This window comes from Anabrus simplex, chromosome 7 (genome assembly GCF_040414725.1).
Source record: "Anabrus simplex isolate iqAnaSimp1 chromosome 7, ASM4041472v1, whole genome shotgun sequence".
Classification (NCBI taxonomy): Eukaryota; Metazoa; Arthropoda; class Insecta; order Orthoptera; family Tettigoniidae; genus Anabrus; species Anabrus simplex.
The window spans coordinates 345226031-345252166 of record NC_090271.1 but is presented as its reverse complement, the minus strand read 5'-3'; the positions used below and the strand labels follow the sequence as shown (position 1 = coordinate 345252166).

At 37.5% G+C, this 26136-nt stretch overlaps 1 protein-coding gene across 1 annotated transcript in view; it reads right to left on the bottom strand.

The window, feature by feature from the left end:
* Positions 1–19529: 19529 nt before the first annotated feature.
* ncm (nucampholin) overlaps positions 19530–26136 on the bottom strand; it is a 202837-nt gene continuing 196230 nt past the window's right edge. The window contains exon 10 of the mRNA XM_067151843.2: positions 19530–19977. Within this exon, the coding sequence (XP_067007944.2) occupies positions 19826–19977 (152 nt within the window). The 3' untranslated portion in view covers positions 19530–19825. The remainder of the gene's footprint in view (positions 19978–26136) is intronic.

The window sequence follows — 26136 nt, the reverse complement described above, 5'->3', positions numbered from 1 at the left end:
ATCTGGTTTTATCAGCACCACATCCAGGATATTTTTCCCTCTGGTTGGTTCCATCACTTTCTGAATCAGCTGTCCTTCCCATATTAACTTATTTGCCATTTGTTGGTCATGCTTCCTGTCGTTCGCATTTCCTTCCCAATTGACATCTGGCAAATTCAGATCTCCCGCTACAATCACATTTCTTTCCACGTCGTTTCGGACATAGCTGACTATCCAATCAAATAATTCCGAATCCGCGTCAGTGCTACCCTTTCCCGATCTGTACACTCCAAATATATCAAGTTGCCTATTATCTTTAGAAATGAGCCTTACACCTAGAATTTCAGGTGTCTCATCTTTAACTTTTTCGTAGCTTACAAATTCTTCTTTCACCAGAATGAACACTCCCCCTCCCACCCTTCATATCCTATCTCTACGATACACACTCCAGTGCCGTGAGAAAATTTCTGCATCCATTTTATCATTTCTCAGCCATGATTCAACTCCTATTACAATATCTGGTAAATATATATATATATATATATTACTTAATTCTATTCCTTTCTTTACAATACTTCTACAGTTCAACATTAACAATTTTATGTCATCCCTACTTGATTTCCAATTCCCTGTTCCCTTATCACCGCTCCCTAGGCCATCCCGTTTCCCGGAATGTACCTCGCTATTACCCTTCCAAACAAATTTCCTTATACGTACCACTGCGGTTTAAATGAAGGCCATCTGAGCGCAGATCCCTATCTCCTATCCACCCATTAGGATCTAGAAATTTCACTCCCAGTTTCCCACATACCCACACCATAGTCTCATTTAAATCCCCAATCACCCTCCAGTCAGTATCCCTTCTAAACCTAAAAACTGCACCAACTGTATTAAAGCTTTGAATATAGGTCTTCCTGACAAAAGTCTTATAAATAAAAAAAAACGTTAAACCATGTGCGAGCAGATTAACTTGAGCCGAGGACAAATAAACCAATGCTTCACTATCATAAAAGTCCAAGAGCATATTTCTTATTTTGTAACATCATCTTGCTGAACATCCATTGAGTATTGGAGTAACAGGTGCAAACATTAAGAAACCATCTTGCTATTGGTTAAAAATGGCTGTCATTAAAATAACGTAACCAGTCAAAAGACGAAGGCTAACCACTTCTATTACTAGAAAAGGAACTTGCGGGAACTTCAGACACTGTTTTGCGCAATAAAACCTAGGTCTTCTCTAACTTAAAGAACGTGGCTGGATTCAGTCTGCTAAGTAATAAATAACAAGATATTTTTATATTTTAAATGTGAAATGGCGGACACCGTGTTTCCAGGGTACTGAACGATGTTCTCGGTTCAAATGGGAACTGAAGCAAATAAAGGGAAAGAACAGAATGTCAGGAAGGGCTTTTTAAAAGGTCCTGTCGTCAGAATTAACGTGAATATGAGACTCACCTCTGGCAGCGTATATTATGTGTGTTTTTAGACGTTAGAGAAGACACCGAGAGCCGCAAGCCACCGTGACCAACGAACCTTCGTTGGAGGGGAAGAGAGGGGGAAGCAGATCAAGGGAGGTACTGAGAAGGAGTAGGAGGGGCTTAAAGCTATTGGCAATGAAGGAAGGAGGGAAGAGGGAGGGGAATTATGTAGGGCGATGCGGCGAGAAGGCGTGGCGTGAGAACGTTTTCTGTATGCTTAGAAAACTTATTTGCTATTGGAAGCTTTTCTGATTCTCAAAAAACGCCATCAAAAATATAACAATATTCTTGATTTCTCAGAAATATCAATGAGATTTAAACCAGCATTAAAGTATTGATCCAAGTGAATGAAACAGCTCTCAGTGATGGCAAGCAAAGTATCTTTATGAATAACCTGTAAAACTGCGAGATCCTGATCAATGCAGTAAAATTATGTTGAAAATCGTATCTAATTTTAAAGCTTCATTCTGTTTGTCCAAGATAAGAACTGCCGCAGTCATGTACACTCCAGAACTATGAGAAACATTATTTCTATTTAATGAAGTGGAATTATGCAGGATGTCAATACTTCTATTATTAGTTCTGAAAGAAATCTTAGTGTTATGTTTTTGGAAGATATTGGTGATGCTGTGTATTTTATTTGTAAAGGTGAAAGTCGAAAAAGTATTAAGTTTGGGTTTTTCTCTGAAAAGAGTGGTATTAGGACGGTACTTATACTTGTTAATGATTCTCCCAATGAAATAATTCTTAAAACCATTGTTTCTAGCTATCGCCCGAATTAAATTTAATTCTTTATTCAGATTCTTTTTCGACATAGAAACTCTAAAGGCTCTGTCAACCAGACTATTAAAGGTAGCATTTTTTGGGCCTGAGAATGGGAAGAATCGTTCCTGATGGTGACAGCAGTCTGAGTAGGATTTCTATGGATATTATATGAAATGGAAGAATGTGATCGAGTAACCGTCACGTCCAAAACATTCAAACGATCATCATTCTCGGATTCTAAGGTAAACTTTATATTCTGATCTAAACTGTTAAGATTGTCAAGAGTAGGTTTTGCATCTGTGGACCGTTCATCAAGAATTACGAAGGTATCGTCCACATATCTGGTCCAGAAATGAATATCACTGAAGGTTAAATGTTTGATTATAGCATTATTTTCTAGAAAGTCGAAGTAAATCTCTACCAAAATCCCGGAGCCCGGTGACCTCATTGCCAGACCATTCTGCTTACAAATGGTATTATCAAAAGTGTAACCGCATAGACGGATTAACATTCCTTACCCGATACCTCCATTTATTTACTCGTCGTTGGGCAGCCTACTTTGACGAAATGGAGTCGCTCAGCGGATACCTCAGGGTTTTCTTATGGCAAGTAAGACATGTAATCTTACTGTAGAATTCGCTTAACGTGAGTTCAAGAGAATCCCAACTCACGGGTGACACCTATCGATACTCACGTCATAATAATGATCATCGTCGACAACTTTATCAGAGTATTGACTTCGAGAGAACTTACCATGGTTAAATGAACACTTAATTACACGGTACCTTTCTTAGCTATTAATTAACTTACAAACTAGACAGTAATTAAAGAATTCATGACACCAGCAATTATAGAAAAATAACAAGATATTTATTAATAAAATATTAAGTTACTAAATTTCCATATTATGCAACGTATTATTTATAATTGACTGAAAATACGTATGGAGAATGAGTCAGCGCTGGCTCGCAAAATAAAACGAAAAATAATATTCAGTATTTTAAAATTATTAAGATGATCAGTTCCTTTGTGAAGTAGAAGTTCAACATTTACACATTTACAATAGATCACAGGACACATTTGAGGTCCACCTCGCAATTGGAATGTAAGTATAACATCGACACAATTAACTAGTTCCGATAGTTCACTTTCTTTAGTCTGATTAAACCAGTCTCATTTGGATACAATATCCAGCCGAAATGCATCTCAAATACACTAATAAGTTAAGTCTGAATAAATTGGAATACATTTAAGTAGATCTGAATAAATTAAAGGAAATCGAAAATAGATCTAAGTAAATTAAGATAATTTCAAGTGAAAATCCGAAGTCATGATTTTGTTGCAACGATCTCGTTGTGCTTGGATAACTACTTACGAACTAAGGCATTCTTTCCTAGTGCCTGATAAATACGGCACCTACTCTAGCCTTTTCCTAGCTGAAGTTCGTGAAACAGATGTACGTTCAAACGAGAATATTAATCGATCTAGCTATCTAACTAATTTTCAACATAATCTTTGGCTGTCTTACACATGTCCTTTTAGGTTCAATGCCCCTTTCTTTAGTTATATTCCAATAACATTCAACTACAATGCAAGCTATCTTTCTCTCATGCAGTTACTATGAAGCGCTATGCCGCGAGGTTTAGAAAACATAATCTCATATATATCGGTGTCGTAATGCATCTGTTTAACTACAGCTATTCAAAGTATCGTAGTATTCTAATGTTCATTATAATCATCTACACTGACATACGATTACATCACGAGCATACATCTATAATAGAAAATCCAGTTCGTACCTTGGCTTGTGTAGCTCCAGCGGTGTGGGCACTCTTACGCAAATAAATCATAAAATAAACTTGTGGTGTGGCATATCTCAACTTGCAGGTACACGATGATCCTGCATCGCGTAAAACATCTCATATCACTATATATAACTCGAAACTTTCATCCAATTACCATAATCATATTCTTATTACAACATCCATTTAATATTAACACCGTAGACTCCATAATAATATATCGCGTTCCCAACTTCACGACTACGTTAAAATACCACACAGTTTCTTAATAATATTTACAAGTCACAGCTTCTCATAACCTACGGACGAGTTCAATGCCCTTTCTCTGAACCAAACAATGCGTAATTCCATTTGTTTCTTTCTACACCGCGCACAACCATTCGTGACGTCAACTTTAAGCATTACTTCAATGAAATCTCTATAATCTCCCAGTAGGTATGTCATTTCAATCAGCTGTTTCACATTTCTCTTCAAACCTCACGCTTCCTACAAGTATTCTGGTCGATATAGCATAAACTATTGCTATATTACTAAATCGTAACTACGAACTTAATTATCTCACACATCGTTGGTAATCCTCACTTGCATTGCCATATTTATCGGTCTACAATTAGCCCATCGGCACATACCTAAGGTACATGTGTAGGCAAACCAAAAATTATGCAATAAAATATTATGAATGACTTAGCTCGCTCATGGTTGTCCCTGGTCCAGCTGTTCCGTTCCCAATGGATGTGGTTGGGTCTTCGGTTCGGTCACGGGTTAGACATCTGATACGTCATCCGCTCCTTCGTTCTGGAAGTACTATCCGGATTCCCGTTGCCTTCCTTCGTCATGGCTCGGTCGGATGGTTACCCGTCGCCTTCCTCGTTATTGCCTGGTCGTATGGTAAGATGAATTGTTCCCAGGTCGGTCCATCATGTGAATTTAGCACATCATCTTGATCATCTTCTTGTCAGTCTCAAAGTTGAAGATTATATTGCAGTATACAACCATTTATGCTATTCTTCTCTGACGTCTTTAATCCTTAATTTTATTTATTTTTATTTTTCTTCGTAGCTCTTCGACGTATCCGCAATTTCGTATGTAACGACTTCAGTACGTCTATTTTCGTCTGAACTGCTTTTGAATATTGACGAAAACTTATTCTTTATTCCTATTCAATCGTTGAAATATTTCTTTTCTTATGCGCGATCCTTTGATTCTCCGAAAGAATTATTCCGCTGACGGTGATTGCGTCCGCTCTCGATGTCGTGAAAATTCAAGATGAAGATTTTTTAATAATAATGTTTTTTCTATTTTTTGAAAACAATACTGTAGACCGTCCACTGTCCATTTTACTCGAATACTTGACCATTCCATGACGTATATGGCCCTCTGAGTCATCATAACAGGTGACTATTCCTTGCTTGCTATAGATTACATGGCCCATACCTTCGGTCGGCGCCATTTTGTAATCTGCCGTGGACGTGCGAACGGGCACATTTATTGCCCCCCGTCACGGACAAAATATATTGGTCACAATGTATTTTCCTTTCTTAAACTCGAATCATAAATGTAACTTCGCTTCTTCTACAGATTCATTGTCGTATAGCGACTGGCTAATCGATTTGTAAATATCGACCGGTTATTATCGCTCCTGATTTAGACAAGACCGACTCCAATCCTCAGACCTTAATGCTACTCTCGATCGTTCAAAGATGGCGAATCGAGTAGCCGAAATTGTTGGAAATGTGGGTTTGTTTTGGTTTGTTGTTATCGTATGTAGTCGGTGTAATTTTATTAAATTTGACGATAAATGTTAGTTTCTTTGTAGAATATAAGTGTGCGAGTGTATTTATATGAGTCGGTGGGTACATAGGATCTGTAATTATACGCAGTAATGTGAGAATGTGCTTGTTTTGATCGTATTTGTACTCATTAAAAAACATGAGTGCACTAGGAGGACCAGTTTTTAGTATAACTATGGCAATGCCTCTCATACAACTATTCTTAAGTTTCCTACGAAATAGAACATTAGAAGAGAAATCGATTAGGAATATACATCGTGATTATTTTCAAGTCCATGGCAGAACCGTAGCGTGCATACATCATTTTGAGAATAGGTCTGAGGTTAGGAAATCTAGTTCTCTACTTCCAAACTATTCGTGTTCCTCGAAAAATATTAACTTAGATAGAATATAATTGATATTGTGTTATTCCGTCAACGTCTATGTGCTTCAAAGTGTCTAGTGATTTAGATGCAAGTGTATTTTACAATAATCTGTGCTTTGCCTGCGGAAATGTTTGGCTGGATCTTGGAGTATAACAAAACTTATAAGTGTGACAGATGGAGCAATCTGTATACTGTTACACAAAAGAAATAGTGACTTAGAGGGATTAGTTGGGTTTGTAACGTAGGGTTTTACACTACCAACACCTTCCGATTCATGCTGTGGCTATCAGTTATCAAGCAGACTGTGCCGAACTGAAGCTCGTGCATGTGGTTAAATATCAATGTTTAGTCAATAGAGTTTTTCCACTCATGTTATTTAATGGGTAAAAACCTATTAGGCTATATCTTTAGTGTCTGAACGTTTTATTACTAAGGTTACTATCATTGCGTGAAGTGCTGTTATGCTATATGTCAACATTATATTAACATCATGTTAACATAATCATTTCGGGTGTACTTGATCTGAGTGACACCGAGCTCGAAAGCTGCAGTCGCTTAAGTGCGCCAGTGTCCAGTATTCGGGAGATAGTAGGTTCGAACCCCACTGTCGGCAGCCCTGAAAATGGTTTTCCGTGGTTTCCCATTTTCACACCAAGCAAATGCTGGGGCTGTACCTTAATTAAGGCCACAGCCGCTTCCTTCCCACTCCTAGACCTTTCCTGTCCCATCGTCGCCATAAGACGTATCTGTGTCGGTGCGACGTAAAGCAATTAGCAAAAAACTAGCAATGATCTGAGTGACTCAGACGGTTAAGGAGCTGGCCTTCTGATCCCACGTTGCTGGATTCGATCCTGACTCAGTCCGGTGGTATTTGATGGTGCTCAAATACGTCAGCCTCGTGTCGGTAGATTTACTGGCACGTAAAGGAACTATTGCAGGACTAAATTTCGGCATTTCGACGTTTCCGAAACCCGTAAAAAATGTAGTTAGTAGGACGTAAAACGAATAACATTATGATTTCGGGTGTAATTCCCATTCATTGGGTGGTGAATTTAAGAAATTATCTACCACTTCAAAACTCAGGCAACAAGTTACGTTTGTGTTTCACAGTTCTCATGAGAGCGAATAAATCGAGGAATTTTGCACCTTAATTTATTTTGAAACATTCAAAATGATGTTAGAAATATCATTTTAACAGTTTTATCACGTATTTTCATCTATCCAGCGAAGTGAAATCTAAGAGAAAACGTTATTTGACGAATTGAAATGTCTAAATAATCAGCTTGTTGGTCTCTTTTCTAGTAGAATATATGTGATTCTAGTTGATTATATGTGATGCGTACTTGTTGGCGAAGCGATTTCATACGTGTAAAAGTGATTTTCCTTACGATGTTACATTTATCATATTAAATTACGGCCGTTTATATAAAATGCACGTGATATTTTCGTGTTAGCCAATACCAGCAATTCGGCTACTTCGGCCGCCATGTTTTTCTTATATTACGGTCTGAGGATTGGAGTCGGTCTTGATTTAGAGATGTTCTTTGCTATGCTTGACTGTGCTTATATAATCAGCTGATTCTTTCCTTCAATAAACATAATAAATCAAAGTTTCAAATGACTTGAGGATGCGAATTTGATATTGGTGTGTAGTTTATACATTCTTGGCCCTTTTGTTCTTCTAGTTCTGTTGTTTCATTAGTCTCATTTTCTTGGTAATAAGGCTTGATGTTACAAGCATTGTGTACATTTCGGTACTTTCCATTCATGCTTGTTAATTCGTATGCATTGTTTCCTAGCACACGCTCAACTTTATATGGGCCATTGTATAATGGTAGGAACTTCGCACGTACTCTATTCGGTGCATTAGACATTGGTACTGTTTTAATTAATACAAGATCACCTCGTTTGTATGGTGCATGGAATTTCTTGTTTTGGATCCTCTGGGTCCTCTTTACTTAATAAGTCGACTTCCTTTCCCTCAATCTTCAAGTATTCCTCAGCTTGCAACGTGTCTTTAAGTTGGATCGTTTCTATTATTTTATTCCCATCATTCTCCATGATAAGGAATCGAATTTCATAACGTTCCATATCTATAGTCATTTGGGAAGCCATCATGAAGTCTATTCCGAATATTATACTGTATTTTATCTTCTTCATTACCAGAAATGGGTGTTCGAACTCGTGTCTGCCTATTCTTATTGTTAGATATGCTTGAGTCTTGCATTCTACCGATTTATCTGGTATGACACCCCTGATCTTAACTCCAGATACGGGTATTATTGGTATTTCCATCCTCTTTGACAATTCTTGAAATAACGTATTTGACATGACACTGATGCTGGCCCCGGAATCAACCAAACAATATATCTTGATATCTGCTACCCTAACTAGTATTACTGGCAATTTAAATACTGGTTCCTTGGTGTCGCATGTCTCATCTCGAACCAAGTCTTCTGGTTGGATGTCCCAGTGATCAAATTGTGTTATTATCCAACTGCGAATTTTGATAATGTTTTCGTTTTCCTGACTATTTACATCTTCCTGCTGAGTTACTGTTCCATCGGCTTTTTTTTTCTTTCCGATGGCTCGGAATCGGTCGTACCCCTCTGCGTATTGTTTTCTCTCCATTTCTCCTCTTCTCTTTTCCTCTTGTAATCTTGGAGCTCGAGACTCTCTGCTCCTTCGAGGTCTCCATTGATATCTTTGTCTCTAATGGCATCCTCCCACCGGGTCTTATTTTGCCTTTGCTCTCTCAGCTCCTGTATATATCTTCTGTTTTCTTCATTTCTGTTATATTCATTAGGCCGTCGTTTTTCATTATACCATCTTCTGTTTCTAGGATACGGTTGGCTCCTATTTCTATTATAACGAATGTTGTTCCTGTATTGTGGGTTACTTCTGTTATCTCTTGGTTACCATCTCGCAGGTTGCTCTCCGCTGCATCGACAACAATGTCTCTTTCGTGCTTTATTTTGAGTGTTAAAATGATTCTCCGTCCTGTCTTGATCAGATCTGCTCACTCTACCGCTTGTGCTTTCATGGCTCATGGTGTTGATCGCCTCTACTTGCCTAATATTTTTGGGATTTCTTTCTACCAGGCATGATGATGTCATATCAATCTGCCTCAGCCGTTTTTCCATGTCTATAGCGGTCTGTATATCCGTGGCGGCTAACAACCTCTGCACCTCTAACGGTAGTTGTCTCTGTATAGTCTTGATCGCCTCTAATTCACTCGGTGCGCAATCTAGGTCTTGGAAACGGTGAAACTGGTAAGAAAAGAAATCGGAGTAGCGTGTTTGCCCAGCATTAGAAAATTTCCTAGAGTAGAGCTCCAATCTCAACTGCTGTTGTATTTCTGAGTCCCAGAATTTCCTCAGAAAAGCGGCTTTGAATTCATCGTACGTGTGAAAGCTGTATTTAAATGCTCGAAACCATATATTCGGGTTCCCATCTAAGTGCTTCTCGATTATGCGTAATTCCTTATCCTCCTGTATTCTCCCTTCCCCAAAGTATTCCTCGATATCTCTAACGAATTGTTTGGGAGAGGTCTTCGCTGAGCCGTCGAAGTGTTTGGGTCGATCATCATAATTCTTAATGATGTTTATAATGGGAGTGCTATCACTCTGGTTGCTTCCGTTCATCATTTCCATATCTCGCCTGCTCGAGTCAATTATTACTGAAGGTGTGTTTTCTCTTTCCTGTACTTGTGTTTCCATAGCTCTTTGCCGTTCGCTTGAGTTCGAAAACACGGATTTCGCCGATTGGTTTTCTACCCTAATCTCGTGAAGTTCTTTCCTTATTTGCTTCATTTCCTCATCGGTCTTCTCCATCTTCCGCTCCGAATCAGCCTTATCACTTTTTATTTTCTCCTTCAGTTCGTTTATTTTGTCAGCTACCTGGTCTGAAGCTCGATTAAATTTTCCTACTAAGTCTTGTTGTTTTAGGCCTAGTCCTTCCATGCCCTTCGCTATTTCACTTATCTTCTCTTCTTCTATCCTCTTGATAGTTTCCTGACCTTCTGTTATCTTTCTCTTTATTTCATTTACTTCTTCCCATTTCTTCTCATTACTGCCTTTGATTTCCTCCAGGTTGTTAGTCAGTTTGGCAATTTCTTCATCCACCTGTGCTGTGATGATATTCGGATTCTGTGCAACTTCTGTTCTCATTCTGTTTATCTCCTCTCGCATCTCTTTGTTTTTATTTTCCATGGTTTCGGTCAACTCGGCACGCAAACCTTGTATTTCATTTCTGACTCCAAAAAATTCTTCAGTCATCTTTTCCTGTTTCCCTTTTAATTCTTGGATCATCCCTTTATGTTCGCTTTCTATTCTGCTAACGATTTCCTCCATAGTCTCCTTTTGCTTCAGTTGCCACTCTTCCTGTTTCTTGTCCAACTCCTGTATTAGTTCGTGGCGTTCTTTTCTCCTTTCTTCAGCTTGCTTCTCATATAATTCCTGTATCTCCCTTTCTCTATCCTCAACTTGTTTTTGTTGCCATTCTTCTAGCCTTCGTTCCTTTTCTTCTCGTCTTCTTTCCTTCTCCTCTTCCTGCCTTTTCCTTTCATTCTCACGTTCATGTTTCTCCCTCTGTCTTTCTTCTTCCTGTTTTTTCTCCTTCTCTTCTTGCCTTTTCAAATACTCTAAGAACCATATCGGGGTTCCCTCATGTCTTTCCTGTATTTCTCTCATTTCTTCTTCCTGTCCCCTTCTGGTCTGTACTCTTCCTTGCATCGCCATTTTCCGTTAAATGTAATTCTATTTGGAATGCTTTCTCTAAATTCCTAACAGTTTCTCTATTTTTCCTAAGGTTCTCTAGATTTCCTAGCAATTCTCTATGTTCACAGGATATAAACACACACACATATATATAACACAATCAACAATTCCTTGATCTACTTATGCTAAAATAGTCTCTTATGTCACTATTGTGCACTAGCTTAAAGTTTCTTGTTTCCAATCACTTATGATATGGATGGACCTTGCTGGAGAACAGCATCATCTTACCAGGTAGACCATGAACAACTAGACCATGAGTTCGGATTTTATCATTTTGAGTTCACTCCGGAACTGATCTCAAAAAAGAAAATAAAGTATTACTATGTGGCATCTAGCCTACATTCAATATTCACAAGCCTACATAGTCTTTAACATGTGCAACATTCATTAAAAATGACTTAAAATTAACTTATTATTAACAAGACCAAAAAAAAAATAGACATTTGACAATCCTCATTTACTCCTCAACATTGACCATTTCATCTGATATAACTGTATACTCATATATATTACACCAACTTCACTTTCACTAACTCTCGTCATATGACTTGCAAATGTTACAATCCTAATAAATCCTTTCCATACAATACCTCTACATATTACTATCTATGTTGATCAAGATTATCTGAACTTATTGTATTCCATTACAATACGTTCCCACGGTGTCTTCTCTTCCCGCCTGCAATATGGGAGCTAGCTAAAATATACTGATATTCAATCTCTTACTTGACGATCCCGCGGTGTCTTTCTCTTCTGGTCAATGTTGGTGTGGTAATTAAATTTATCACATTCCCACGGTGTCTTTCTCTTCTGGTCAACGTTGATACGGCAATTAAATGTATTACACTCCCGCGGTGTCTTTCTCTTCTGGCCCACGTTGGTGCGACAATTTAATGTCACCGCATAGACGGATTAACATTCTTTACCCGATACCTCCATTTATTTACTCGTCGTTGGGCAGCCTACTTTGACGAAATGGAGTCGCTCAGCGGATACCTCAGGGTTTTCTTATGGCAAGTAAGACATGTAATCTTACTGTAGAATTCGCTTAACGTGAGTTCAAGAGAATCCCAACTCACGGGTGACACCTATCGATACTCACGTCATAATAATGATCATCGTCGACAACTTTATCAGAGTATTGACTTCGAGAGAACTTACCATGGTTAAATGAACACTTAGTTACACGGTACCTTTCTTAGCTATTAATTAACTTACAAACTAGACAGTAATTAAAGAATTTATGACACCAGCAATTATAGAAAAATAACAAGATATTTATTAATAAAATATTAAGTTACTAAATTTCCATATTATGCAACGTATTATTTATAATTGACTGAAAATACGTATGGAGAATGAGTCAGCGCTGGCTCGCAAAATAAAACGAAAAATAATATTCAGTATTTTAAAATTATTAAGATGATCAGTTCCTTTGTGAAGTAGAAGTTCAATATTTACACATTTACAATAGATCACTGGACACATTTGAGGTCCACCTCGCAATTGGAATGTAAGTATAACATCGACACAATTAACTAGTTCCGATAGTTCACTTTCTTTAGTCTGATTAAACCAGTCTCACTTGGATACAATAATTTAGAAAGAAATTTTCTTGTGAGGCACAACTGGTGGGATTTCAGCAGGACATATCAGATCAGTTGGATTCAGGAGGCCAGTTAGATTGCATAGCCATAGATCTTTCCAAAGCCTTTGATAGAGTGGAACATGGAATATTATTAAAGAAATTGGAGGGAATAGGATTGGACGTAAGGGTTATACGTTGGATAAGAACATTTCTAAATTCAAGGGTTCAGAAAGTCAAAGTAGGAAATAATATATCACAGGAAGAGAAAGTTTGGAAGGGAATTGCACAGGGTAGTATAATCGGTCCGTTACTTTTCTTAATATACGCAAATGATTTAGGGAACAATATAACATCGAAAATAAGATTGTATGCAGATGACATAATTGTTTATAGGGAAATAAATAACATTGATGATTGCTCAGAATTACAAAGGGACCTTGAGAGTATCCAACAATGGGTTGAAGAAAATAATATGAAGATTAATGGAGGCAAATCAACTGTTACAACATTTACAAACAGGAGCTTTAAAACTGAATTTGAATATACTTTGGATGAGGTAGTTATCCCTAAAGATGGCAAGTGCAAATACTTAGGTGTGAGATTTGAAAGTAATTTGCACTGGAAGGGTCATGTTGATGACATTGTTGGGAAAGCATACAAATCGTTACATGTCATAATGAGGCTACTTAAAGGATGCAACAAAGAATTAAAAGAAAAAAGTTACTTCAGTATGGTTCGTCCATTATTGGAATATGCAAACAGTGTTTGGGATCCTCACCAAGAATACCTAATAAAAGAACTAGATGGTGTGCAGAGGAAAGCAGCAAGGTTTGTAACAGGGGATTTCAGGAGAAAGTGTAGAGTATCAGAAATGTTAAAGGAACTTGGTTGGGAAACTTTAAGTAAGAGAAGGGAGAAAACTAGACTTATAGGATTATATAGAGCCTATACAGGAGAAGAAGCATGGAGAGATATCCACGAGAGGCTTCAGTTGGAAAATAATTATATTGGTAGAACTGACCACAAGTACAACATTAGAAGGAATTTTAGCAGAAGTGATTGTGGTAAATGTTCATTCATTGGGAAGGGCGTGAAGGAGTGGAACAGTTTACCAGGGGTAGTGTTTGATCCTTTTCCAAAATCTGTACAGATATTCAAGAAGAGAATAAACAACAACAGAGAAAATAAATGAAATGTTAGAGGGCATTCGACCAGTGCAGGATATTGTAAATAAAAAATGTGTGTGATTAAATTAATTCCATCCCCTGGTCTATGGAGTTTGGACAGCCCAAGTAGGGGACTGCCTGTAGGGGTGAAGTACAGTGGGGACTTCGAGGGCCCTGGGACCGCTACGGTAGTTGTGAAGGCCCTTCAGGAACTCTAAAAAGTGGTGGAAAAAGGGGCTCTGGTTAAGACGCAGCAGGTCGTTATGCTACTTAGGTTCCAAAATGGGTAAAATATAAATATGTAAATAAATTCAATGTTAATTTTAATCTTATACCAGTTGTATATTATTATTATTAGAAGTAATTTCACATACTGTATATGAGTTGACTATGTTTGTAAGATATTATAAGTCGAATTTTGTAAACAATATAAATTTATTAAGGATGATGTGTGTGTTTGATAGAACAAATTATTAGCGTAAATTGTATAATATTGTATTCTAGGAAAATTTTCTTCATCTCTTGTTAATTTAAAATTTAGTGCTTGACAATAATGTATTTTAGTGTACCATTTGCCACCGAGGTAGACGCCTCATTTGCAAATAAAGAGATTTTGATTTGATTTTGAATATCCAGCTGAAATGCATCTCAAATACACTAATAAGTTACGTCTGAATAAATTGGAGTACATTTAAGTAGATCTGAATAAATTAAAGGAAATCGAAAATAGATCTAAGTAAATTAAGATAATTTCAAGTGAAAATCCGAAGTCATGATTTTGTTGCAACGATCTCGTTGTGCTTGGATAACTACTTACGAACTAAGGCATTCTTTCCTAGTGCCTGATAAATACGGCTCCTACTCTAGCCTTTTCCTAGCTGAAGTTCGTGAAAGAGATGTTCGTTCAAACGAGAATATTAATCGATCTAGCTATCTAACTAATTTTCAACATAATCTTTGGCTGTCTTACACATGTCCTTTTAGGTTCAATGTCCCTTTCTTTAGTTATATTCCAATAACATTCAACTACAATGCAAGCTATCTTTCTCTCATGCAGTTACTATGAAGCGCTATGCCGCGAGGTTTAGAAAACATAATCTCATATATATCGGTGTCGTAATGCATCTGTTTAACTACAGCTATTCAAAGTATCGTAGTATTCTAATGTTCATTATAATCATCTACACTGGCATACGATTACATCACGAGCATACATCTATAATAGAAAATCCAGTTCGTACCTTGGCTTGTGTAGCTCCAGCGGTGTGGGCACTCTTACGCAAATAAATCATAAAATAAACTTGTGGTGTGGCATATCTCAACTTGCAGGTACACGATGATCCTGCATCGCGTAAAACCTCATATCACTATATATAACTCGAAACTTTCATCCAATTACCATAATCATATTCTTATTACAACATCCACATAATATTAACACCGTAGCCTCCATAATAATATATCGCGTTCCCAACTTCACGACTACGTTAAAATACCACACAGTTTCTTAATAATATTTACAAGTCACAGCTTCTCATAACCTACGGACGAGTTCAATGCCCTTTCTATGAACCAAACAATGCGTAATTCCATTTGTTTCTTTCTACACCGCGCACAACCATTCGTGACGTCAACTTTAAGCATTACTTCAATGAAATCTCTATAATCTCCCAGTATGTCATTTCAATCAGCTGTTTCACATTTCTCTTCAAACCTCACGCTTCCTACAAGTATTCTGGTCGATATAGCATAAACTATTGCTATATTACTAAATCGTAACTACGAACTTAATTATCTCACACATCGTTGGTAATCCTCACTTGCATTGCCATATTTATCGGTCTACAATTAGCCCACCGGCACATACCTAAGGTACATGTGTAGGCAAACCAAAAATTATGCAATAAAATATTATGAATGACTTAGCTCGCTCATGGTTGTCCCTGGTCCAGCTGTTCCGTTCCCAATGGATGTGGTTGGGTCTTCGGTTCGGTCACGGGTTAGACATCTGGTACGTCATCCGCTCCTTTGTTCTGGAAGTACTATCCGGATTCCCGTTGCCTTCCTTCGTCATGGCTCGGTCGGATGGTTACCCGTCGCCTTCCTCGTCATTGCCTGGTCGTATGGTAAGATGAATTGTTCCCAGGTCGGTCCATCATGTGAATTTAGCACATCATCTTGATCATCTTCTTGTCAGTCTCAAAGCTGAAGATTATATTGCAGTATACAACCATTTATGCTATTCTTCTCTGACGTCTTTAATCCTTAATTTTATTTATTTTTATTTTTCTTCGTAGCTCTTCGACGTATCCGCAATTTCGTATGTAACGACTTCAGTACGTCTATTTTCGTCTGAACTGCTTTTGAATCTTGACGAAAACTTATTCTTTATTCCTATTCAATCGTTGAAATATTTCTTTTCTTATGCGCGATCCTTTGCTTCTCCTAAAGAATTATTCCGCTGACGGTGATTGCGTCCGCTCTCGATGTCGTGAAAATTCAAGATGAAAATTTTTTTATAATAATGTTTTATCTATTTTTTTTTTTGAAAACAATACTGTAGACCGTCCACTGTCCGTTTTACTCGAATACTTGACCATTCCATGACGTATATGGCCCTCTGAGTCATCATAACAGGTGACTATTCCTTGCTTGCTATAGATTACATGGCCCATACCTTCGGTCGGCGCCATTTTGTAATCTGCCGTGGACGTGCGAACGGGCACAAAAGTAAAGTAATTATTAGCAATTAGCAAGTTAAGAAGACTCTTTACTTAGTTGACTATTGGCAAGAATATTTTTCTTGATGATAGGAAGAAGCTCCTTGGTATTTACACTGGGAAACATATTAACTATATCGAAAGATAAGTGTGATATGGACGAAGAACAAAAGTATCCAATTTATCAATTAATTCCGTGGTGTTCTTAATAGAGTTGCTCGAAGAACATTTTTTAATTTTTAGCAAGAAATGTTTGAATGAACTGTGCTAGCTTGTAAAGAGGACTGGGTCTGCAGTTTATAATAGGTCGAATGGGGACACCGGCCTTGTGAATTTGGGAAGTGATCTCGCTGTCGGCAAACTCGGGTTCATGGTTATTAACTTTTGTTCTTCTTGTTCCGTAAAAAGGAAGGAAGAATCCTTCAAGATTTTTTTTAACTGTCTTTGAATGAGTTGTGTAGGGTCCTTCTTTATAATTGAAAAATAATCATTCATAAAAAAGGCTTTAGTTTTCTGTATGTACTCCGTTTTTTCCATAACTACGGTAGTATTGCCCTTATCAGCCTTCGTGATGATAAGGTTATTAGCAGATATCTTCTTCTTGAGGCCTGGACTCAACAACCTTTAATATGAACTGATTTTGTACTCTGCATCTCAGTGCTTAGGCAACTCTCACTGTTGTGATCCCGTACTCGCCCCTCCCTACTGCCTTCCTTCTCCTCTTGAATTGCTTTATTTAATACAACATTTTGTAAATGGTCTAGGGATTTCTTGTGAATACATTATTCAGAATGATTGTTTCATTAATGTATCATGTGACAGAATGCTAAGTTGTGATTTTGGTTATCTTTCAAGTAGAAATAATACATAGTCTTGATTGAACTTTATTATTGTTCTTATTCCTTCCACTGATCCCCATTGGTCCCAGCCTTTTTCTCTTTGGATAGCCTGTCAATGAATCTTTATTAATTACTACGTCATATGGATTGCTGTCTTTCATGAATTGCTGCATATTAAAACACGTTTGATTCCATATACACTCCTATTCATAACAATTCTTCTGATTACGAGCTGATAATATGACCTGAAGCAAAATAAATATGAATTAACTAAAGTAGAAATCACATAAGTAATGACATACTGGTGCAAAAGAGAGAGGGAAAAAAAAAGAAAGGTCTTACCTCCTTTGACTTTGCTACCAGCACTGGTGATGTCTCTCCTACGAAGTCACCTGCACTTCTGTCTAATGTATCCGAGATTCTTTTCAGTCAGTTTCTAAAAATACTATGTCCCAAGCAAGCACAAAGGAGTTCCACAGATGGTTTGAAGTAACTTTCTGCATCCAGCACATTTATAAAAATGTCCAAGGGTTGATGTCAATCAACCAGGAATCACTGCCAATAATGACTTGTGTCAGATAGCCACGAAAACATCCAGCGAGGAGGGCTGGGCATCCCAATCTGTTCATATCCATCCTTTTTCTTGGATCCCTCATGGAAATTTTACTTTTGCATTATTTTTTCATTTCAGAACAATGTAAGATGCTCTTTCTTATTGATTGTTCGACTTTCTGGCATATCAAAACTGACTAGCATTGCTATTTCCTTCTCAATCACAATTCCAGTATAATTGTTCCGTTATTGGAAATTATACACTTTTCAGCTAACTCATTCCTGGTTGCCAGCGTTTCGCCCCAGTGTGCCGATTTGGGCTCATCAGTTGGTAAGTAGATCCATGGCTAGTGGATATAGTGAAGGCCACTGCCAATGCACTAGGAAAAACTTAGTCTGCTAGGCCATCAGATGATATAAATTTTGATTCCCATAAGGAACATGAAATAGAAATAGAATGAGTTAACTGGAAAGTGTATAATTTCCAATTATGGATCAATTATACTGGGATGATGAATTTATTCATTCAGGACTTATTATTTCAAGTTATCTATGGGAATTGAAATCTGTATCATCTCAAATCACTACAGGTAACAGTTTCAGCAGGGACATTGGCTATCACTACATAGGTACTTCTCTTCTCTGTTCTTTCTATATTATTTTGTTTCGGTGTCTTCCAAATTCATACGTTTGTCATCACCAATTGGTACATTTGAAGCTGTGTTAATGTCATAGATTCATAATGTGTATACACTGGTTATCCTCACATCATTATCATCTTGTGGTTTTCTCTACATACTTTCTTTCCATTCTTCAGCTCTGTTCTATTCTATCCTGGTGTCTTTCATTGCATTTAAAAAATTTAGTTTTCATTTATTCGTTCTACCACATTCATCTGATACTTCTGACGAACACACGGTGTGATAGAACATCTTATTAGAGCTTAATGTGTGCCAGCATACCTGGTGACAAACGGTAAAGCTCTCATTACTGTAGAAGACTTGCTCACAAACAGTCAAGACGCGTTTCAGACTATCAGTCTACAAGCACGGGCCATGAAAGCATCGATGTTAAATGATTGTTTGATTGAAATCATTTGGCATTATGATGTTCTTCGTCGAAGAGAACGTCTATTAATCATCCAGGCTCAGTTAACTTTAAAATGTGAGAAACTGATCCCGTGTGCTGCAGCTGTTTCTTGTCCTTTAAAATACAGCATTTCCTGATAAATGGCAGATCCTTGCCACCTTTTGGGTGACAAAATGCTTTGCGAGACTTGTTGATTGCTTTCTGTTTCCGCCAATAGCACACATTAGACTTAGGCTGCCCTGTTCCTATGTGTTTCGGCACAACTGATCACCAGGAGTTTATATCATGCAGTATTGCTCAAATACTTATTCAATGCGGAATAACAAACAATTTTGAAATTACAAAACATGTGTGTACCCAAAACACCCATAAAACATCTGTACTGATTCACTCACTGAACTAGTGCAGTGGTACTCCCTAATGTGTGGTAACAAACAAAAATGTCTTTATTGGCATAGTTAAGACCACTGGACTTGAGCTGCATGTACCTACCTACGGATATGCCAGCCCTTCTGCAAATATTATATTTTTGGCAGTACCAGGAATTAAACCCGGGCCTTCGAGGATGGCAGCTTATACTATGGGGGACGAGTACACAACTTGGCCAGACACAAGCAGTCATTATGTACATATTTATTAAAGAATTTCACAACATCCATACTCTACACGATTATTTCCATCAGTGTCAAGGACAAATATATGAATTCCTTAGTTTTGCTAGAGATTATTTTCAATTTAAATAATTCCAATACTTTAAAGAACTAAAAAAATGTCTGATAACACAATACAAACAGTTGTGAATGTTGAAAGATACATGATAGAATACCTCATAATTTACACTGCACCATCATTCTGCAGTTCACAGTCACACGAGGCTCATTATATAACATTTGTGTTCATTTACACTGACTTTCTCATCTATTTTTCTTTTTCTTTTTTTCTGATTTTTTAGAGTGTTTTGATTTCTTTTTTTTCTTCTTCGTTCGTCTGGACTTTTGTTTTTCTTTCTTCTTTGAACTTCTAGATTTTTTATGGGTGCTTTCATCATCAGAATCACTACTTGAATCTGGAAGCAAAATAAGGAGAATAAATTTACACAACTGCCATTACTTTATACATAATACAAGTAATTTTTATATTTATAAACTATTATGATTAACAAATCAACGGTACGTTTGAACAGAGAGAGCTGATAGAGGTTCACAGCGTATTTGGAGATTAAATGATGCTTCAAACTGGTTAGTAAGAGAAGATATACCAGGTGTATGAATAAGTCACTAAGAGATGGCACCAGCAAACAGTACACAGTGACACATACATCTGATTTTAACCTACCAACACACTCAAGTTGAGTCTACCAAACACTAGCGTCCGTGTTGTATCGTTCAGTGATCATATCGATGTTTGCACCTGAAAAAGAACATTTGCGGCATGCATTCCTTTTCTTATTTAATCAAAAGAAAAAGGCTGTGGAAAGTCATCGTTGGTAGAAACATATGAACACGCTCAATCCATTAGAGCATGTGAGACATGTTGGAAGATGGCTCAATGAATGGTTTGCCGCAAAAGAAGAAGATTTTCTGGCACGGCATGCGAGACATTGGGTGATATGAATAAACCGGAGACGTATCTCTTGTCTCATAAATATTAAGACATGTCTCCAATGTATATGAATAAAAAAGCGATGTCTCAGCAGTGACCTTTGCTCCTTGAGACACAGCTCGTTAGCGGATTCTCTTGGAGACACATCTCCAAATGTATATGAATAAACTGGAGTTTAGTCTCTCTGAATGGAGACTGGTCTCAGAATTTCTTGAGACAGCCCAGAAGGTGACTCAAGCCGATAGAATCAGGCTGAAAACGTGATGGCGGAGTTTATGATGGTTTTACAACGGAGAAGAAAAATTTATAAACCACGAAGAAATTCTCTCGAACATGATTATAAAGATCTCTACCGTTACCGGATAGAAAATGTGGAATGGTTAGCACATTTTGTGGAGCCAATACACGAGATATTCATATAACAATAATGACAAAGATGATGACGATGATAGCCATTTGCGATAGGATTTACATGCATCATAAAGTCTAAAATGTTCAAAAGCAAACCAGAAATATGCAGAACCGTGCAACATACAATTCTAATAATTTTCTTAGTAATTATTAAATTAATTTAATTATTCTTAATCTACTCTACATTTGTGATTTTTTCTGTACGTTGACATTTTTTCTATTCACAAATTACGACTAACATTTTATAAATAAAATTAATTCACAATCACGGAAAAGGCCGAAACAAAACATATCTATGTTTAAGATATGACTTACAATTATTCAAGGTTTTCATTGTTCACTTTGTCCTGCTCCTTAGCTGAATGGTCAGCGTGGTACTTTTTGGTTCAGGGGGCCCCCGGATTTGATTCGCTGTCGGGTCAGAGATTTTAACCTTAAATCCCCAACATTCCTGCAACTCACACACAGCACTATCCTCCACTACATTAACACGGCAGATGACACCCATCCTCGTCGGAGGGTCTGCCTTACAAGGGCTGTACCAGGCTAGAAATAGGCACACGAAATTATTACCTATTATTATTATTATTATTATTATTATTATTATTCACATTTTGATATCTGGAAGGATATTTTTTCAAGTCTGAAAATTATCGCTCTCTATCACATGTTGGCCAAATGGTATTGAACGAATGTGCGAGTATCTTTGGTCCTGGTGTAAGCTATCCCATTTATGTTTAAGTGCCGTAAAATTCCCTGCCCATGCCTTTTTTGACTGCACTGTTTCTAAGTTTATTTAAAAGTTTCAACCGGCAGCTCGTGCCCTTGAAAAAAATATGCTGTAACTGGTTTCACAACATTTAACAGATTCACTTAATGACGTTATTCGGCCAATGATTTGCTGCCTCTATGAGTGGTCCTCTTTCTCAACCATCGTACCAAAATCTCACTTGTGCCGAATACTACGAGGGAAGCATTTGGTTTGAATCAGACAGATTTCGATGAAACTTCCATGAATTGTCAATCTACCTGTCTTAAATTTATTGCTGATATTCACTTTGTCATAAAATCAACGATATTATTATAATTAATTGCTAAAGAACAGCTGGGTGGTTTGCAGCTGTGTTGACCTCGTATGCACTGTAGAAATGCACTAATAGTTCTATTTTAAAGTTACATTAAACAGTGCGCTATAGAGTGAAAATTAGATTTTGACAACATGAACAGAATGTCTTTTACTAACATGCACAGTATATGAATATTTCAAAATATTAGGCTTTTAATACTTCTTTGTCGTTTACAATTGAGGCTAAAATACGTAATATGAAATCCTCGCAATTTGTATATAAACTTGCATGTTATAAATAGCCTTAAACTTTCGGATTCTTGTTGTGAGTGATTCATTTTGTAACACTGCGGGTAACCTATATAACAACGTCAATCATGCAGCGATGTTCTCATGTCTTAATTGACCATCCTACCACGTTTCAAAGAAATCGCTGACATCTACACACCACGCTCCATTTAAAACTGGAGCAAAAATTTACTGTCAATAAATACCGGTACGAAAATGTTATTTCACGGCAGAACGGTTATCACCATTGAGTTCCAGATGTCTTAGCTCATCATGTTACTAAGTTTCATTACAATTTGTCCGGTCCAAATCAAACAACTCCCTTGTTAGTTATATTCGTTAATGAATAGGGATAGCATTTTGTATTATTTCTATGTTTCGAAAGTTTGATTTTTAGACAGTTTATGCAACAGTATATAGGTATTGTTTGTATATTATATACCGGGTGAGTTGGCCGTGTGGTTAGGGGCGCACGGCTGTGAGCTTACATCCGGGAGGTAGTGGGTTCAAGCCCCACTGTAGGGAACCCTGAATATAGTTTTCTGTGGTTTCCCATTTTCACACCAGGCAAATGCTGGGACTGTACCACTCCTAAACCTATCGCATCGTCACCATAAGACCCATCTATGTCGGTGCGATGTAAAACAAATTGTAGAAAAAGTTCATTATATGCAGAAACACCCCTAGCTATGCACAGGTATGATCAATAAACTCCTCATATTCGTGAAGAATGAAGTACGAAGCGTGTTTAAAAAGTGTTTGAATGACTTTCAATGACCGCAGAAAATTATGTATTTTTATGTGGATCCTGAATGTGATGATAAATACAACGTAACTTCTTACACAATATCTTGAAGGAAACTTACAAGAAAAGAAACCTTAAATCAGTCGTTCCCAAGCTGGGGTTCAAGTATACCAACTGTACGAGCCACTACATTTATGTAAGCCTAGAAAGAATTGAAATAAGAACTAGTGATTATTGAATATTGATTAATATGAAAGGTAGCCTATAGTTTGCAGAATAGGCTCCCAAGTTAAACATAACTGAAGAAGAAGAAAAGTCTGTCAAGAACTATTCTAAATGAAAAAAATATCAGTGGGTGTTCCATTTCGGTTGTACTTGTTTGTTCTGATCTTTTCTCCCATTCATGTAAAAGATTTTTCATTTGCAGTTGCAAAATCTATTTTTGCACTGAAATGAGTTATTCTGTTTTTTTTTTCGAGAACACACTGTCGCTTTTCAATCTTTTTCGCTTGTAAATCTAACACTTTCATCTGTTCCAACAAAACCACTTTTTGTAGCAATTCACTCGTCAGCTGACAGATACCAGAGCCAGTGTGCGAGACTCATCTCAAGCGAAAGGAGACAAGTCTCGTTAGCGAGAAACAAACTTTATTCATATACATGACGAGTTCTGTCTCGCAAGTGACATCCGTCTCAATCCTCCTTCGAGACTTGTCTCCGAATTACATCTCATTTTTATTCATATCACCCATTTTCTAATCAGCAAGAAGACCATGCTTTGCGTCCGGTGGGACCAGAGCGGTATTGTGTATTGTGAACTCTTGAAGCCATGCACAATGCTATCGCCAACAAATGATTAATTCAAAACAGACATTGATCGAAAGATGACCAGAATGGGCCACAAGACATGGCAAAGTGATTTTGTTACACAACAATGTGCTGTCTCACACAGCGAAACCTGTGAAAGACATCTTGAAATCGCTTGGATGGGACATCCTTGCGCACCCACCATACTTCCCCGACCTGGCGCCATCTGACTGTCACCTCTTCACATCAATGAGGACGCGCTCGCAGAGCAACACTTCAGCAATTTTGAGGAAGTTGGAAAATGCCTCAACGAATGGTTTGCCTCAAAAGAAGAGTTTTTCTGGCACGGTATTCGTAACTTAACTGAAAGATGAGCAAAGTGTGTAGAAGCTGAAGGCAAATATTTTGAATAAAGTAAAAATGAATTTCCCTTGAAAATTATATAGTAAGTGAGATTGAATGAAGGCGTCGTAAAGCTAATGCAGTGAGCTCGCAGTTGCGATCAACAGTATTCTGTAAGAAGGAAGTCAGCTCACACACAAAACTATCTTTACATTGGTCTGTTTTTAGACCAACTTTGCTTTACGGGAGCGAAAGCTGGGTGGACTCAGGATATCTTATTCATAAGTTAGAAGTAAGAGACATGAAAGTAGCAAGAATGATTGCTGTTACAAACAGGTGGGAACAATGGCAGGATGATATTTGAAATGAGGAGACAAAGGCTAATTTAGGAATGAACTCGATGGATGAAGCTGTACGCATAAATTGGCTTCGGTGGTGGGGTCATGTGAGGCGAATGGATGAGGATAGGTTACCTAGCAGAATAATGGACTCTGTTATGGAGGGTAAGAAAGTAGAGGTAGACCAAGACGACGATGGTTAAACTCAGTTTCTAATAAGATAAGAGGTATAGAACTAAATGAGGACACATCACTAGTTGCAAATCGAGGATTGTGGCGACGTTTAGTAAATTCACAGAGGCTTGCAGACTGAACGTTGAAAGGCATAACAGTCCATAATGATAACGTATGTATGTTCTTTACCACAAAAACTGGCAAATACTTATGCATACACCTGGTAGTGTCCTAAGCATTCTCCAAGGATGCTGTGAACACTTCCTATAAGATTGTACTTATCCTCGTCTATTTTTCCTTCCAACATTGAGCTGTTACATGTCACCTGGACACATTGGGTTATTTTTTCCACTTTTATATTTGTTGTGTGTTTCCAGTCTGTCTCTTCCCAGATCACAACTGAAGATCTGTCAAGATGGACCCCTCGTCAGGGGCAGATCGCTAGTAATGAAGCGATACTGGTGAGAAGAGAAGACACCCAGGATAGGGAGGTATGCAAGCTTCATCAAAGCAGTGTGTCAGTATGTTGAGACAAGGAGTGTGATGTGATGCTCTTTCAACAACGAAACATGGCCATTCCTTGTTCGACAGACTGAAAAGCTTTCAACGTACTCGCCTTCTGATCCCAACTTGCCAGCTTCGATTCTGGTGCTCCAATACATCAGTCGTGTTGGTACATCCCAACAGACTAAATCCTGGCACCTTGGCATCTCCGAAAACCATAAAAGTAGTTAGTGGGGCATAAAGCCAATAACATAATAATAATAATAATAATAATAATAATAATAATAATAATAATAATAATAATTATTATTAAAATGTACAGCAGGTACTCTGCCTGAATGGTTAGTTCTATTAAACATTGAAGCAGAAAAGGTGAACTTAAAATTCCATTTGCCAGAGAAAAGTTGATATGTATTTTCCTCGTAATTCTAATAATTTCTGATAAAAGAATGCTTTGCCATATATTTTGAGGGTTGGACTGTGGTGTTCTTACTATGAACAAATAAAATAAGCCACAAAATGGCAAAAGCTCCACTATTTAATTCAAGAACTGTTGTGCCCACTCATGCTCTTGCCTTTTCTTCATTTTTCGCAGTAGACAAGCACAAACAATATACAACCGACTATTGGAGGACCGTATACTGGCGCCGCATGTGAGTCTATCTTATTTTAAATGCCTGATTAACAAATGACAAAACACACTCAACCAGCTATCACAGCATGGAGGTATCAGATTCCAGTGTTACTTCATTTTATTTGATTACTAGGCTTTGCCTGTGTTTTTTAACTCAACCATTGCAAACCATTTATTTAAAAGCAAAATGAAAAACACTGTTTTACATAAATTGCATGAATTATATTATTTTTAATTACACTGCTACTTTCAATGTGTAAGATACTGTGTTGTATAAAAAACAAAGTAATTCTTCCTTACAGAGCTTCCGGATA